Source organism: Gallus gallus, chromosome 4 (genome assembly GCF_016699485.2).
Source record: "Gallus gallus isolate bGalGal1 chromosome 4, bGalGal1.mat.broiler.GRCg7b, whole genome shotgun sequence".
Classification (NCBI taxonomy): domain Eukaryota; kingdom Metazoa; phylum Chordata; class Aves; order Galliformes; family Phasianidae; genus Gallus; species Gallus gallus.
The window spans coordinates 37,981,873-37,999,069 of record NC_052535.1 but is presented as its reverse complement, the minus strand read 5'-3'; the positions used below and the strand labels follow the sequence as shown (position 1 = coordinate 37,999,069).

Here is a 17,197-nt window from a genome sequence, read left to right as displayed (position 1 = left end):
GGGGAAAAAAAGCCTAACAGAGATTCTGTGTTGGATTAGAGGAAAATTGAATTCCTCTCATAACTGCTTCCCTGGTGTGTTGTCTCATATCCTAATTATCTGAAGGCAGACAGATTCTGAGATGCTTTTTACATTTGAAAGCAGTTGGCAATGCATAAAACATCTCTAAAAACTGCCTTGTGTTCACAAATCTCTTCTTGAGATCATTTGGTGCAATTTTTTGGCATAAGATTTTCCATTACAGAAGACTTTTATTTCCATTTCCTTCTCATCAGGAGCTTTCCCAACATAGCATCGACTGTGTATGGATTGATAGTTTAAAGATTAGGCTCTTACTTCGGGACCCACTCGGAAACGATCCATGGCTATTGGATCTAGTTTCTATCCCAAAGTGTTTCTCAATTACACTTTAATATACAGCTTTGTAGTGGCATCATATTTCAGACTCAGAAGATAAGTGAGCAAATCATTTCAGCAGCTCAGTGGGCTGGGGCAGCTAGGGACTGTTATTCCCTCAGGAGCATACATGTTTGCCCATGGCATGTAAAAGGGACTATGTTTGGCTTAGTAGCAGCTGCTCTGGAGTTAAGGCTGTAAGTTCACGTTCTTGCTCGTTCTCCTGTAAGCTTTGAAACCTTCTGTGTGAAGTGGTCTGGTAATTGGTAACAGTCACATATTGAGGAAGTCACCATTGCCAACTAGGATATGACACTGAATTGTACATCGGGGAAATTAATCTGTTCTTAGGGGTTGAATTACCCTGCTACATCACAGTGGGTAAGTAATTTCACATCCATGCAGCCATCTATAAAATAACACTAACGATAAGAACTTATTTTTCCTTTGCACAAGTAACCTTTACTTTCTCCATAATTAAGTTTTACTGAGAACTTGCTTGCAAATTTCCATCTTTTGAAATTCTTATAATAGGTTATTTGATTTTAAAATAATTGTTTTAAATGGTTGTTTTTTCAATAGATTAATTTGGGTTACAATGAAATCATGATTCGCTCAATAGTAAACTACGGAAACAAGAAGTGTTGACTCCATAGACAAAAAACTGCCAGTCCCCAGTAGCTGCTTTGAGGATTCTACTCTTGGATTCTGCCAGTCTTAGTAGCTGCTGTCACTGCTTTTTGTGTCCAAGGTGAACGCAAAATGTTGTTTTCTTTGTTCTTGCTTAGCACAGGTCTAGGCTTAGAGTGGAAAAAATAACTTGCATCCTGTAAGTTTTAAGAGCTCTGATCCTCTTAGAAGGCAATCACTTCAAAACAGCTCACTTTCGTGGTACTGTGAAAAGATGAAATTGTCACTGTGCTTTTTCTTCAATGGTGCTTAAGTATTTATAGCTAATACGATTCAGAAGTTTACCCAGATTGCCATACTATTTGTTGAGTAACTGTGGTGGTCTGATCTGTGCCTGGAGGAATAGTCACTTGAGTACGGTTACTTTGAAATAGGATTAGCAAGTGCTTGTGGACTCAGATCATTAGTAAAACTAGTTGTCCTATTATTTTCAGTACCGGTGCATGAACTTCTTTGCGAGAAGCGATTCATGAATACATTTAATGTTAAATTAACAGAGGGAAGAAGACTGGGGCACTGTACTGTAAGAGCTACAGTTGCCCGAGGGTTGGTAGAAGGTGCTTCAAGAAACTCTCAATCTTCTCCTCCTGTTTAGAACATAGAAAATAACTCGGATCTTTGAAGGATGATGCTTCAAGATGGCTCTTTGTGATATAGGATGGTCAGCTAGAATGACTAGCAAGTCAAATGGAATCATAGAATTGCTCAGGTTGGAAAAGACCTTAAATATCATCAAGTCCAACCACAGCCTAACCATGCTGCCCCAACTAACAGCTCACCACTAAATGATGTCCCTGAGCACCACATCCAAACGGTTTATAATATATTTAAATACCTTTTGTTTTCATGGGGTTTACATTTAATTTATCAGTTTTGGCAGCTAATGTGGTTTAGAAAATAAGCATATAAAGTCTGAGCAGCGGCTGTCTGATAAGAATTAAATGATTCTCGTTTTAAAAATAAAAAACTTAAATGTAAGTACTTGCTGAACAAGAGGAAGTGTTAGGTATTTTTTTTTTTGTATGCATTCATAGGGCATCTTTCTGTAAAATTTTGTTTGAAATCAGTAGTAGATGTGATGTAGCTGTGTCATAAGACAGCACTGTTCTGTTGTTTTCTGTGTCTCAGCAGCAGCAAAGCTCTCATTTCCGATTCCAAGTGTCCTTTATATTGTTATTTCCTGGCCTTCATTTGGAAATTGATAGTTGTTGTACAGTCTTTGCTTCAGAAGTTTGGTGGGTTTTTTTTGTGCTAAGAATAGAAAAGTCTTCATTGGCACAGATGGAGATCTTCTGAAAACCTTTTTCTTCCAACTTCTTTTTCTCTCCTGTAGGGAAAGAAGTTCTACAGATTTCTACCACCCCAAAGTTAAAACTGTTGATTCAAAAGGAAGAATGGTTAGTTAGCTGTGATACCTAGTAGTTACGGGTGGAGGTAATTGCAAGGAATTGTAACTCTCTCTGTATGTGATTAAAGGGAGAAACCTGTGTTTTTGACCTGATGTTAAGAATATGAGGTGGTATATAGTATTGCAACACGCTTTTCAAGTGACATGTAACTGCTTCTGGCTGTTGAGGATTAGTGGCTGTCAACCACTTTAGATTTGAAAGTTAATTTAGGCTTTTCACTCCACAGCTGAATAATTAACTTTTCTCTGCACTGGTTAAGTTAGTATCTTTATGAAAGAATTTCATTAAAATACTGTTCTGCTGTGTTAAGTGATGAAATTCAACTCCGGAAAGTGCAGTTATTTGCCTGATGAATGAAATGGGGAAGTCAAACGTGTGTGGGAAGTTCTAACTTAGGTAAATATGATTCTGTGACTGTGAGTTTAAAGGTCTGCAAGGATTGACTGCTTTTCTCTTTCAAGGCAGCTTTGTTGCTCCCCGTTAAATGATGTTTGCCATCGTTCTTGCGTTGATTACACAGACATACACACACATATATGCACGCTTTCAAGTTTAATTTTCTTCAGCTTTTATTTGGCTCACATAAAAGAATAGCTGGAGTTTCCGCCTCAGCAAATACAAGCAATTGTTAATGCAGTTGTAGTTTGAGAGCACTGATCCTCTTGCTGTACGTCTGCATGGTGTCTGCTGAATGCTTTTGTGAGTGAATAACGATTATTTTTAACCTCTGTGCTTGCATTTGTGGAACAGTTAAATCCTGCTTTGTCTTAGCACTGCTGCAGCATACTAATTCTACGTGGTGAAAAGCTAATACTGAGGTAAAAGTAAAGACTTTAAAGATTCCCTGTTGTCGCAGTTGAACTTTGTAAGGTAACTAGCAGGTGGCTTTCTGACATTCGGAGACTTGAGAGTTGAAATTTCATGACTCTAAATTGAAAAGAGTCAGTCATCCTGTTTACTGTCCAATCAATACAGTGATTTTGCACCCCTTGCAAATATTAAGTATGTTGCTGAATGATGCTTTTATTTTCAAACTCTCCGAACTTCTGAGGAAAGGCTGTCTTTCAATTGACTTCTTGGTGGCGAAGGTTTTTTGCCATGTATTGCCCAGGCAGACCCAAAAGAAAGAGAGTTGATTTTGAGAGGTGTTTTAAAAATGTGTATGTTTCCAAACAAACATGGGAGAGGGGTAAATATATCCTCTTTACCTTATTATATGTCTGCTGTGCGTGTTCTTAGACAAGTAGTGTGAACAGTCACCTTTTTTAGTATAAAGTTACAGAAAACAGTGAAAATATCCAAGATCAACAGGTGGCAGAAGATCCAGAAATACAGTGCAATCTGTCTGATTTATGGGTAGTTTACCCTCCAGTTATGACAGTAATCTAAAGCTTTCGCTCCCCCATAAAACCCTCGAGGATGAGCAACAGTACGGATTCTTGGAGTTCTTCTGTGGCATATGCTGACCCTGCAGACTTGCTCGAATGCAGCTGAGTCCACTTATATTTCTGAATGTATAAGCATATGTGTGTGTAATTGTGAAGTCCATCACCTGTCAAGGAAGTTTTATGGGGATACTTTGAGACATACATAGCAGCTTCTTTTTATTTATTTTAATACAGCCGTATCCATTGGATACGCGGTGCTTTGGAAAACTAAGCTTTTATAAATAAATATATGTAAAAGAACTGTGAAAGAGCTTGATGGAAGCTTTTTGTTCCAAGGAGTTGGATACATTTGGGGTTTGGAGTTCAGCGCTTATAGCCGAAGAAACAAGGTACCAAGTTGTACGTGTTGTATCTTTTCCATTGCAGGAGTTATGTAAGAATTCCTTCTGCACGTGGTGATCGTTTACTGTAGGATTCTTATAGTGCTGTTAAAACATTAATGCAGCAAGATCCAAAAGAGAGACACTGCTGAAAAAACTACATGAGGCTGTCCAGCTGTTCTGGCATAGAAGCTGCTCCTTAAATTTCAGACTGTGCTGTAAAGCACAGCCAGATGAATCTCTGGTGAACTTCCAGGGGACCTGGCAGATGCAGTGGGCGCGTTATTTGTTGGAGCTGAATTCAAGCAGTGTGGAGAAGCTGCTTTTCTTGAGCAACCCAAGAATTACTGGCCACTCTGCTTAGAAAATAAAGCTGCGTATAACTTCGTAAGCAGTCTTTATTGTTACTGAAAAGTTTTGGTAGCTGTGAAGAATCTTATTGCAAACGACATCCATATCTCGTGACTTTTGTCCTAACCTGGACAGTTAAGCCTGCTCCTGGCAGTCATGTCTTTTGCTTTGTTTAATCCTTGGGGTGCCTGCTCGGACATATGAGAGAGCACAAAGATCATTTGGAATTGGAACTTGTCAGTAGTAGAAACTTTGCACAAGCTCGTGGACAGCATATAAATGAAACTGCAGCTACTCTTCACTTTCCTTAAACCTTTGAGTGCTACAGCTGTGGAGTATTAAGATGTGATGCAGTTAATTAATGTTGTAGTATCTACTCTACCTTGGAGTGCGTACTTGAGCAAAGTATTGAATTCTTTTTTCCCTCTTTCTAATTATCTGTACTATACAGATCTGAAAGACTCACTTGAATTCAGATTAAGCCTGTTGTCATGCACTTAAGGGAAGAATTTCATGCTTTTGCTTTTGTTTGTCATAACAAATAATTGACATTTTTTTCATGCGTTCCTTCTGATAGTTTTGGTTCTGTGTGACTCACCCATGTCTTTGGTACATCCTTCTCTTTCAAGTCGTCTTCATACTTAAAAATAGTGTTGACTAACTTGCCTCAAAATTGATACCAGTGGTTGAGCTTCTTCTAATTTGTTCCATCCCATTAAATAAATATATATATATTCATACTGTGTTTCTCGATATGCACAGGTTTGGATTTGTGTGTTTTTACTCTTTCCAGCCCTTTAAAATAGGGAGGGGTAAGCTCTTAGGACTACTAAAGGACCTGTCTGCAGCTGAGATTGAGCCTGATTTATCTGGCAGCCATCAGGGTTCAACTGTAGTCTCCAGAGCCAGCAAATCATTTCCTAGGGCTGGCATTGCTTCTTGGATGGCTGGTGTTAGACATGTTAGTTGTTTGGAAATCTGCAAAGTAATTATTCTGAGTCTCAGTGCAAAAATGTGAGTTGAAATAACATATGGGAGAAATCTACAACTATGCCTTATGATTTGCTGCTTAGCAAATTGCTTTCAGTATGGACTACACATTTGTTTACAGTTTATGAATACTTTAAGAAGTGTACTTAAGTGCTCCAAAAATAACAACAACAATAATACCAATAGATGGACTATTCAAGTGTTTAAAGCCCCCGTCAAACCAATTGCTTGTCGGGCAGAACAAAGAAAATCGAATTCTTACATCTGTTTGCACTAAGTCTGCAAAACTTTTTATTTCCTTGCTTTACAGCATTCTTTTATGACTAAGGCTGTAATTCCATGTTTATATCAAAATCAGCATTTGTTCTTTTAGCAAAATGTAAGACAGTGATTAAAGTTTCATTTGATGTCTTTCGCTCCTAGTACCTGGCAGGTGATCGCTGATCTACTACAGTGAGTCGCAAGTGAGTTTCTGTTGTGATTTAACAATCATGTCTTGATATTTGAAGTGTTATGCTGAAATGATGAATAATACTCAAAATGTTGGCATCATAAACAGTCCAGCTTTATTTTAAATGTTACCGTTGCTAGTTGTTGCTATTCCACAGCTTGCCATCGTGCTACCCGAAATACTTTCTGTATGTCTCCTTTGCTGTATATGAAGAAAAGCATGGGTACAGATGTACTTTTTGGTTATTTACACGTTTAGTTTAGGATTTCAAAGCATGTTTTTAGTTTGTGAACTTTGATAATGTGAGACTCAGAAAACCTGTGCTCTTTCCTTGCAGAGCTAACAGTTCTGAAAGATAGATGGATTAAACCTTAACATGTTCTTGTCCTTTCCGTGTAGGTGAAATTATATTTAATGGGATGCGTTATGTTGTCTTACTGTATTAGAACTAAAAAAACCAGGAGATTTGATCATTAAGTAATTGCAAGCTATGCAGAAATTGTATCTTATTTGGGTAAAGACTTTAAAAGCAGATTTTCTTAAACCTCTTGGTTTGAAAGCTCTGTGAATGGCTTTTTGTTCTGCTTTAGTTTGTAATTGAGTAATTATATATTTCTATGGATGAAAGTGTGTGTGATCGTAGTGGTTTCAGATAAGTGATTCTGATTCCTCTCTGCCTCTTGAAACCTAAAAATTTTTCATCCTTTGCAGCTGCCTTTCCCAACAAGGAATATTTGGGTGTGAAAGGCATTGCTGCATTTCTCAGTGTGTAGCTAAAATAAGAATCTCATTCAAGATCCAACGTCTTGAGAAGAGAATTGAATGGTAGCAATAGGCATGTGCTTGAAACTTAGTTAATTTCCAAAATGTCCAAGCAATAGAAGTGTGTCACTACAGGTGTGCAATTAAATGCAATAGAATATTGCCTCCGCAATGACAAAGTGGGGCTGCTGCACATCTTCTGTACTTCTGTGACTGAAGCAGGGAGATGAGCAAGTGAAAATTCAGATTTGATGTCAGAAGTAATCAGCCATAGCCTACTTCTATTGTTTAAGAACTTAAAATTGTGTGAAAACGAAGCCCTTTTTTCATACCAAAAAAAGTGAAATGAAATTAGACGTTAAAAAGTCTTATCCAAAAGTATTTACAGCATCAGGTCTAGAATAGTTTATCGGAGATTCGCAGGAGACAACGAGAGAAAATGTGTTTTAAAGCATGAATTCTACCTCAGTTGTAAGTTGCCCCATATTCTCATCTCTCAGCAACATCTTTATTGCGATGATCTTTCAATTGAGCGAAAGATGGCATACCTTCACTCTCCTGTTTTGATCTGATCACTACTGCTCCTTACTTTGCAGAATGGATAGGTGTGATGTGAGATTCTTAAATCTGCTTCATTGTGCGTCCTGACAGTTCGTGGAAGTGCAAAGCACAAGAAAGCAGAATCTGGCAAACAGCTGGCATGTTCTGTTACATTTATGGGTTTTTGTAAGATTGTCTGCCAGAAATGACCATCTCCCAAAAAGATGCTCAGAGAGCAGTCTTTGAACACAGTTGGTGCAGAAGGTTGTTGATATTTATCTTTTACAGAAAGTAGAGTATGTTGCAATACAAGCTGAAACCCTCGGCGCATCTTGAGACGTCTCATGAAAGAAACAAAGGGGTTTCATTTGAGAACAACTGGAAACTTAAGATCAAAAGCTTAAGAAGAGAAACTGCTGTAAACATATTTAGCATTGGAGAAATTTTATTACCTTTGTGTTGTCGGTAACTCATAGAATAAGGTTGATGCTGCAGGTTCTGCTTTGTAATGACAAGCTTTAATATGAATAGAGCATTTCAATCAAAAAACAAACGTGTTTCTATCAAGAGTTGTTTTTTGTTTGTCGTGGTTTCACACCGATGACCAGCTGAACTTCTCTCAGCTGCTGTTGTGCAGCAGTTTTTCCTTTCCTGCATCCCTCTCCCCCAGAGGCACAACCAGCATTGCTCGGGGCTCAGCTCTGGCCAGCGGCAGCTCTGCTTTGGAGCCCGGTGCAGTGAGCTCTGCCAGTTCAGCCTCTTGATTGTCTGTGGGTGAGTGTATGTATGGGAGAAGAGGAGGTGAGAAGTAGGCAGTTGGGATGATTTTGTTTTTATGTTATTTGTGGCAAAATTTGACCTTTTCCTTGTCTCAACATATGCCCAAGTGCAAATGGAATGCGCTTGGTTGTGTTGCACCAAGACGTGGAGGAAAGAATAAGGATGAGAAATAAAATGCCTGTAAAACTTATTGACTTGAAAATGGTAAAATAAAAGCTATCTTGCCATTACAGATGTACTCAGTGCATACACAGGGAGCAGCAGCCTGCAGTTCAGATCTCATACAGTTAGTAATCTTTCTTTGTGTGCTGACATTAAAAAGCATTGCAAGATAAGCTGAGAGCTTTAAAATACTGGCTTAAAAAAAAAAAAAAAAAAAAAACAGCAACAAAACTTGCAGCTGGAAAATGGAATGCTTGGAGCTAATTATTGTAGGTTTTGGGAGTCAGTTGGCTTCCAATTTCTGTTTTTTGGTTAAATGATTGCTTTTCCAATAGCGAAAAGTAATTGGTTCCATGTTTGGACCATGGATAGATTCCAAAAACAATTTTTAGAGTTTGTTCTAAATCTTGTCATTAATTTTATGGGGGGGTTGGCTTTTTGTTTCTTTAGGAAACAGATAATATTGAAGAGTAAGATGCGACCAAGTTAAGATTTTCATTCTTCTGTCAGTCTCTTCATTTTTTCATCTGAACGTAGTCTAAGGTCTTGGCCAATTCTGATAGAATGTTTTATGCTAGTCTCATTTTGGGGTAGTTTGTGCTATATGGGTAATATTGATTTACTATAGAAAGCCTTCCACTTCTGGGACCCTTCTGCATTGGGTGTTTTTGGGAAACAAATGCCTGTTTTGTTATAGTAGGGGACTGCAAATACTTTGGAGACCACAACAAGCAGTGCTTTCTGTTGAAGGAGCAGAAAGATAGGGAGCACTTTAAAGTCAGGAAATAGAGTGGTGAGAAATTAAACATTTTTTTTTCATACTGATACAGCTTTTACAGTTATATGTGAAGTTTTCTATTTTGTTTGATCATTGAGTTCCATTACTGGGAAATGGTAGGTTTGGTGGCAGCACTGACGGTCTTGCAGGTAATGAAGTAGGAATCAGAGCTTTGAGGTTAAGCAGTTTCTCTTAGCTGAATACACCCAGGTAGTTCTTGGCAGTTACTCTTGTCAGAAGGTTTGTCCCATTGCTATGGCTACTCAGGACTTGTTTTTCTCAACCGTTTTACCCTATCTTAGGGTAAGGAAAGCAGCTCGTAAGACACAACTGTAAGAAATGACTTTACTTTCAGTTGGCTCTGAAATGTTTTCTGTAACACAAACATGCAAATAATCAAACCAAAATCTAGCAGTAAGAAGTTCCTATTCTTTTCTTTGTGCTGTGTTGTTCCAATTTTTCTTTTAGTTTGTACATCACCAATCATTTTTCTTCTGGGATGGACGGAGTAACAGAGGGCCAAGGAAATAAGGGATGGGGAAAAAAGTAGACTGCAAAGCGTAAACTTTGATTGTTCCAATAGTAATGGTTTTAATGTGCTTTGTGTTTTATAGCAAGGGTGGATCTTAAACAAAGAAACAAAATGGTGCCCTTTTTGGATGCAGTTTTATCACACTGCTTTATGGGTTCATGTGCCTGCACAGCACTTCATTTCGGCTGGTTGGCTCTTTATGTTAGTATCGGAAATACCTATTCCTTGTGTTATTGTTACAGTGCTAGGTCTACAGAAATTTATTTGACAGGTGGGAAAATGTCTACCCATTGTAATCATGTAACTTTATTTCCAGATCTTCGGTTCATTAGCCAACTTGGCTAAAACCTGTAAAATGTACCAATTCCATTCACTTTGAAGTTTTAGTAGCATCTGTGTTGTTGTTGGCGGAGTTTTCCCTGTTAGTATCGTGTTCCCCTGAGAGAGTATGTAGCTTGTGAGAGATCTTCTTGGTATGCAGACAGTAATTCCCCAGGCTTTGTACTGTGCTGTGTTGTGCTGTAATATTTTTATGTTTATTTCCAGTTGACATCTAAATCAGTAACTTATTGGAGTCACTTTTTTTCCTTTCTTAAGAGCCTGGTTTTTTTAGACCTCAGAAATAATGGATCCTGAATGTTGCACATGGAGAAAATATTTTCTCAATGCAGTGATAAACTTTGAATAATAAAATTACTTTAGTTGTCCCGAGGAGATGGTCCTTACTACTTCTTTCTCCGTAAGTTTTTCTTGCTTTTTAAAAAGGAAATCTCTTGTGGAGTGGCAGAGAGTGAGATAACAGTAATACTTTTCTGTCTTATAAAATAGATTTGTGTAAAACAGGCTTGCAATGCATTAGATTACAAAGAAGGAAAGATATATTCATTCATCACTTGCAGGAAGACTAAATCCCATGTTTCATCTGCTTAGACTACGGTGTCTCTTTGGCTTTGTGAATTTTACATTGAGAACTTTTAATTGCACTACTAACTACCAATTCAGTGTCATCTTTGGTAGCCTGCTCAAAAAAAAAAAAGGGAAGGAGGGGAAGAGTGGTGTATAGCTGCTATATAGCTCTGAGTTCTCATGTACTTGTAGGTAAGGCATGAAATGTTAAGCTACCAGTGAGAGTGCAGCTAAAGTGTTGTGTTAACGCTATGCAAAGTGTGATTGTGCCTGTTTACCTTCGAGTTATTTTTAAGCTGCTTTGTCAGCCCTGTGGCTTCTGTTGCAAATCCCAGCAGGGAGGATTCATGTGTTAAAAACAGTTACAGTGTCAGAGTAATCTCACAATAAAATGGGATGCTTTCTTGCCAACTTGATATGAGAAAAGGCCTTGGGGGCTTTGGTAAAGGTTTGGGAGCCAGTGCAGGGATATGGATCATCATTTTCTTACTAGGTCTTCTCTTTGTTGCGTTTGATGGGCAAATTCACAGGAATTCTGTTACTGTTACTTGTCAAAATCGACAAGGCATCTTTTCGTCCCACTTAGAATGTTTTCTTGGTTGATTTATAGATAAGGCTGTTGTTAATACAGAATATTTTATCCTACAGGTACTGGACAGTGGGTAAAAACACAACCTGTTGCAGATATGAGTGACTGTGTTTCATCATTCTGTTGATCATATTTGAGCCTTTATGTTTAGATGCAAATTGTACAAGGAAGGAAGTGGAATGTTTGATGGAGTTCAACAAATAAGAATTTCACACACGGCATTGCTTGTTTCTGGAGCAGTAGTGAAAGCCAATAAGAGAAGTTGAATGTCTTGAAAGAAAATTAGGCAGCATTTATTTGTTCTCTTACACTTAACTGTTGTTCTGTATTTCTTGTTTCTTGGGTTTGTTACCTGAGTGCTTGGCCTCCCATTTCAGTGGAAACAAAATGAGACTAAAAGTCACTGCTAAAATAAAAACAAGCTAGAAACCTGCAGTAAAAGTTGCATTAATCAGGGATGAGTAAAAATGCTGATGAATTCTGCTTATAAATAAGTAATTCCTTAATGTGTGCGTAACCACAGTGTATAAAGAATGTGGTACATTCTGAATCAGTTTATTAGAGAGGTTTGGAAATTTCTCTGAGATTTTCTTACTCTTAATAAAATTCTGGGTGCAGTTAATAAATTTTTCAGACAGAATGAGGAAACATTGTCTTATTGTGTAACCTTTCCCCTTCTATTTCCTTTTTTTTTTCCTCCCTGTGTATTGATACATTTGTATCTTTAGACCTTTGTCATTCAGTAGCTGGAATTTTTCCTGTTTTATGAGGCAAGAAAATGTTTTCTGCACTAGGAAGAAGTGTTGCTTTTTTTCTGAAATACTTAAAAGCAGCTGTCAAACATCAGATTCTGTTTAATATTACTTTTTGTTTGGGCTTTGCATTAGGAGGTAGAAGCCCAGTTTGTTCAAATAGCAGATTTCCTTACTTACCAACTGGTTTTAGATCTGTTTCCTGTAGTAAGAGATGGGACATTAATTATATTAGGAAATACTTAATTTGAAACTGTCTGTTATTTGTCTAGGTTTTTAGCCCGTTTCTTGATGAAGATGGCAGCTAACAATGCAGTGCTGAACAGACTGGAGCAGAAGGGTGCAGAGGCTGATCAAGTTATTGAATACCTCAAACAGCAAATTGCTCTACTCAAAGAGAAAGCTAGTAAGGAATTCTCTCTTGTGATAAACTTGTTAACCAGATGGTTAAAATTAAATGCTTATAGGAAAAAATTACAGAACATGAACAACTTCATTAGTGCTGTCAGCCTTTCAAGTCCTCCGAGATAAAGCTTGTAATAGTAGCACCTCTTCACTGTCTTGTGGTTTGCGAGTTTTTTGAAGCTGCTTATTCTGAAATACAAAAGCATGGATGAAAGAATAATGGCATAAACAGATTATGGTAATGTGACAAGACACTTTTCATTTTTTAGGGGAGAAAGGCATTTGGGAATGATATGAGATTATGCATTGGCATGCTCCTATTGCTGCTTTTCAAAACTGTGGGATTCTCTTGAGAGTATCATAGCGCCAATTTTGATAGTTCATATAAATCAGCATCAGTGAATGAAGACGTTCCATATTACAAACATGTTCAAACTTTTTTTTAGTAGATTTCTTGGAATTTCCTCTTAGAAATCAATTTATGAGACTGAAAAATTAGTATATTGAAAGGCAACTCAAGTATATAAGTATTGTGGATTTTTTTAAGCCAATTTTAACCAATGAAAAAGCAGATTTCTAAATACAGCTAGTAATATACTCTTAAGGTTTTTTTGATGCTTGGCACATCACTTTTTTTTTTTTAACAAAACCTCTGTTTATCAAGTGGTAAATGCTAATTATTCAAACCTATTGTTTTTAACACTTTGTGAACTTCTAGTCTTGCAGGCATCGCTCCGAGAAGAGAAGAAGCTCCGTGTGGAAAATGCAAAACTGAAGAAAGAAATTGAAGGGCTGAAACAGGAGCTGATTCAGGCTGAAATTCGAAATGGAGGTGGGGACAAAAGTCCTGTCTTCAGGCAACAAAGATCTAGTTAGTTCTTAGATGTGTAGTTAGTTACCGAAGCGAACAAGCTCTTTAGTAGGGTCTGTTGTGACAGGATGAGGGAAAATGGTTTCATACTAAAAAGGAAGATTTTGATTGGATATAAGAAAAGTGTTTTTTATGGTAAGGGTGGTGACATGCTGGAACAGGTTGTCCACAGGGATGGTGGTGGATGCCCTGTCCTTGGAGACAGCCAAGGTCAGGCTGGAGAGGCTCTGAGTAACCTGATGGAGCTGTAGGTGTCACTATTCATTGCAGGGGAGTTGGCCAAATGGCCTTTATAGGTTCGTTCAAATCAGGTGATTCCATGTCTTGTGCTACCTTACTACTTTTTCTTTTGGTTTGTGTGTCTATGACATCTCTTATAAACTGAATTTTCCTAGATTCAATGCCTATTACAAGTTACCTACTTCCAGTGTTTTAATAAGCTGCAAGCATAGTAGGCGTATGTGCCAAATCTTTATCAGATGTAGAACTGCCTCTTTGTATGGTCTTTTCTAACATCACCTTTTATAATGAGCCCTAATCTTGAATGATGTCAGTAAGTACTTAAAATACTTTGAAAACTGATGAATATTTAACACTTCTTCATAGTCTCATATTTGATCTAGCCTAACTGAAATCCCTATAGAAAATTATGTAATTGTTCAACAAACAGATGGACAGTGACTTAGTAGAAATCTGTGGCAACATAGAATTAGAAACTGTCTTGGATTTTTATTTCATGCTCTAGTAAGACCAGCCTTTCATTGCACTCTTTCCTTCTTTGCACTCTGCTGTTTAACTCAATTCAGTTCACACCATAATTCTGTATTAAAAAAGGGAGAAGTGAAAACGAAGTGTTACATATGTGGCATGTTTTCTTTAAAATTATTTGGAAGTAAAGCCTCTTCCACCTTAAACAAGTGTTACTATTTTTACCCCATCTGTCAGTGTTGTAAATTGGGTAAGGTGGTACACAGTGTGGAGAGATGCTTGCATTCAGCCAGAGTGACTTTTACTGGAAGACAACGCATTCAGTATTCAAAAATTCTAGTGTTTTATAAATTCATAGTATCCTTTTCCTCCTTTTCTCCTTTTTTTCCTCCTTTTCTCCTTTTTTTTCCTCCTTTTCTCCTTTTTTTTCCTCCTTTTCTCCTTTTTTTTCCTCCTTTTCTCCTTTTTTTCCTCCTTTTCTCCTTTTTTTCCTCCTTTTCTCCTTTTTTTCCTCCTTTTCTCCTTTTTTTCCTCCTTTTCTCCTTTTTTTCCTCCTTTTCTCCTTTTTTTCCTCCTTTTCTCCTTTTTTTTCCTCCTTTTCTCCTTTTTTTCCTCCTTTTCTCCTTTTTTTTCCTCCTTTTCTCCTTTTTTTCCTCCTTTTCTCCTTTTTTTTCCTCCTTTTCTCCTTTTTTTCCTCCTTTTCTCCTTTTTTTCCTCCTTTTCTCCTTTTTTTCCTCCTTTTCTCCTTTTTTTTCCTCCTTTTCTCCTTTTTTTCCTCCTTTTCTCCTTTTTTTCCTCCTTTTCTCCTTTTTTTCCTCCTTTTCTCCTTTTTTTTCCTCCTTTTCTCCTTTTTTTCCTCCTTTTCTCCTTTTTTTCCTCCTTTTCTCCTTTTTTTCCTCCTTTTCTCCTTTTTTTCCTCCTTTTCTCCTTTTAAAGCCTTCACATGTACTAAACCAAATCATTAGTTCATATTTCTCCATGAACTGTTATTCTGTATGTTACTTTATAAGTGGGTCTGGTTTATTTGGCAAAATTTGTTTTATGTTGGAGAGTGAAATCTTGAGACACATGGTTGTTGTTTTTCAAGATGGGATTATACTATACTAAAAAAGTAAGGAAACAAATATTTTGCTTCACATACATCTTTTTTTTTTTAATCTAGTTTTTCTATAAGCTAGTAGGAATAAATTCAAGTATTCTATTTTGAATTAAATTTGTGTGTTTTAGCTGTGCAAGTATGAAGCATTTGAACAAAAAAACCAACCAGATAAATATAGAATATTAAAAAAAATCCCTTAAGACTCTTCATTTCTCAGATTTTTGAGATATTGTCTTTCCACAAGAAGCGAGTGAAATGGCAAGAAGCTGCTTGTGCGACAAAATCTTAAATTGAATTTTTTTAAATAAGGAAGTAACTTGTGCAGATCATTTGTGTTGCAGAGAGCACAATTCTTTAGAAAAGTTATTAAGTATTTTAAAAGAAGCATGTATGCGGAATGCGGAACTGTAGTGACACTACGTGTTTGTCCATTGGTCATTAATGATGTGTTAGTTGAGATCTTTGAAGAGTGTGAGGTAGAAATGGGTTTCTAATGCTTTATCTGATGAGCTAAATAGTAAGGTGGATAACGTTTTTCCCAATTTAAAAAACACATAGTCAAAGGCTTCATTCTTAACATCAGAATAAGTCATCAGAATAATCGCATGTACAATGAGTTCTGTTGTTGGTTTTGTAGTGCACTTGCCTGCTTAGTAGTTGTGAATTTTTAGGTGTTTAGAGCAAGATTTTCGCTTCTCTACTTCTTCATTTATACTGGAAACTTAAAATGTCATATTTCTCCAAGTTTGAGCACCCCTTCTAATTTACATATTCTTAATTCTTAGTAAAACAGGTCGCAGTTCCTTCTGGTACAACTGTTTCTACAGCTTCATTTTCAGAAGATGTTCCACAACCTGCAGCAGTTGCATCGTCTGGTTCCAAAGATCACGTTAAAGGTGAAGATGAAGAAAAGAAAAAGAAGGAAAAAGTAGAAAAAAAAGGTATTTTGCTTTTTCTTAATTGCAATAGACATGAAAATTGTTGGATTTATGGAAGTGCTTCTACATCATTCTGGGTAGTGGTAAAAAAAAAAAAAAAAAAACTCATACGGTCACATGAGGAAGAGTCATGTGCTAACTCTTAAAGTCTTGGAAGAACTTGAAGCTAAGAAAGGCTGTTAAGGTGCAAGTTCTTACTTAAGTGGGATATACCAAATTTCTTTTAATATAATGAAACTCCCTTATGTAAAAAAAATTATAACTATATTCACACAAAAACAGAGAAACAAGCCCCACCCCCCAAATCCAAACACAGTTTATCTTTAATTACATATACCTGTATTACACTTAATTATATTGTGCTGTAAATGCTAGCACTTTTGATCATACGTAAACTGAAATAGTTTTGAAGAGCTATTTCTTAATTTAAACAAAAACAAAATTATAAAATAATAGTAAAGAAAAAGATCTTTTTTTCCCCAAATCTTTGAGCACATGATATCATTTCATCCTTGTACTGGATTAATGATAATCTAATTTGCCTCTTTGGCCCCACTGATAGGAAGGAGAGTTTAGTTCACATCAGTGAAGGGAATTTAGCTTATGGCGTTAGCTAAGTTTTCTTGAATGAATGAATAGCAGACTTGCTTATTTCAACTTTTTTGCATGTTTTTTTTTATACCATATGTATCATTGTTCATTCTACTCATGAATGTCATTCAAACAAAATCTGTTGTATAAAGTGAATATAACTTCCTTATCTTGAAAAAATTTCTAAGAAGCCATATGTGTAATATTGTCTCGCTTATACAGTGTAATGTATAGGTGATAACAAACATCTGTGTTGCGACTGGGTAAGTGCTATTAGTGGAATTTCATTATCTTTGAGCACATGCGTACAACAGTGTATTTGTATTTGTGGAACAAATAATGTTAGCTAAGGTCATCTGGAAGGGTTGCTTTGCAACTGTAACACTGCAGTTGCAGTGACATAGAGCACACCCTCAGGAGCAGTTGTTAAGTGCTAGTAACCTGATTACTTATTTGTCTAGTTTTCATTTTTTTTTTGGTGAAACACCAAGGCAAAACTTAACGATAATTACAAATTATTAAAACAGTACTCTTGGGCTTATCAGTGTGGCCTTTGGCAGTGCATATTTTGCACACTACCAACGTTTTAAGTCAGAATGACTTCATTAAAAAAACAATCTGCCTTAGGGTGAAAATTGCTCATAGTAACAATCTAAATGGGAAGGTGTAAGGTGATTATTTTCTGGAAACTAGTAATAGAGGTGCTAAATTTTACTGTTCATTTTCATT

The 17,197-nt window shown here is 36.8% G+C and overlaps 1 protein-coding gene across 2 annotated transcripts in view; it reads left to right on the top strand.

The window, feature by feature from the left end:
* Positions 1-17,197, top strand: part of AIMP1 (aminoacyl tRNA synthetase complex interacting multifunctional protein 1) — a 31,414-nt gene that overhangs the window by 6,497 nt on the left and 7,720 nt on the right. For both annotated transcript variants that reach the window (XM_420496.8, XM_046940771.1), the window contains exons 2-4: positions 12,129-12,262; positions 12,980-13,093; positions 15,725-15,880. In XM_420496.8, the coding sequence (XP_420496.3) occupies positions 12,129-12,262; positions 12,980-13,093; positions 15,725-15,880 (404 nt within the window). The remainder of the gene's footprint in view (positions 1-12,128; positions 12,263-12,979; positions 13,094-15,724; positions 15,881-17,197) is intronic.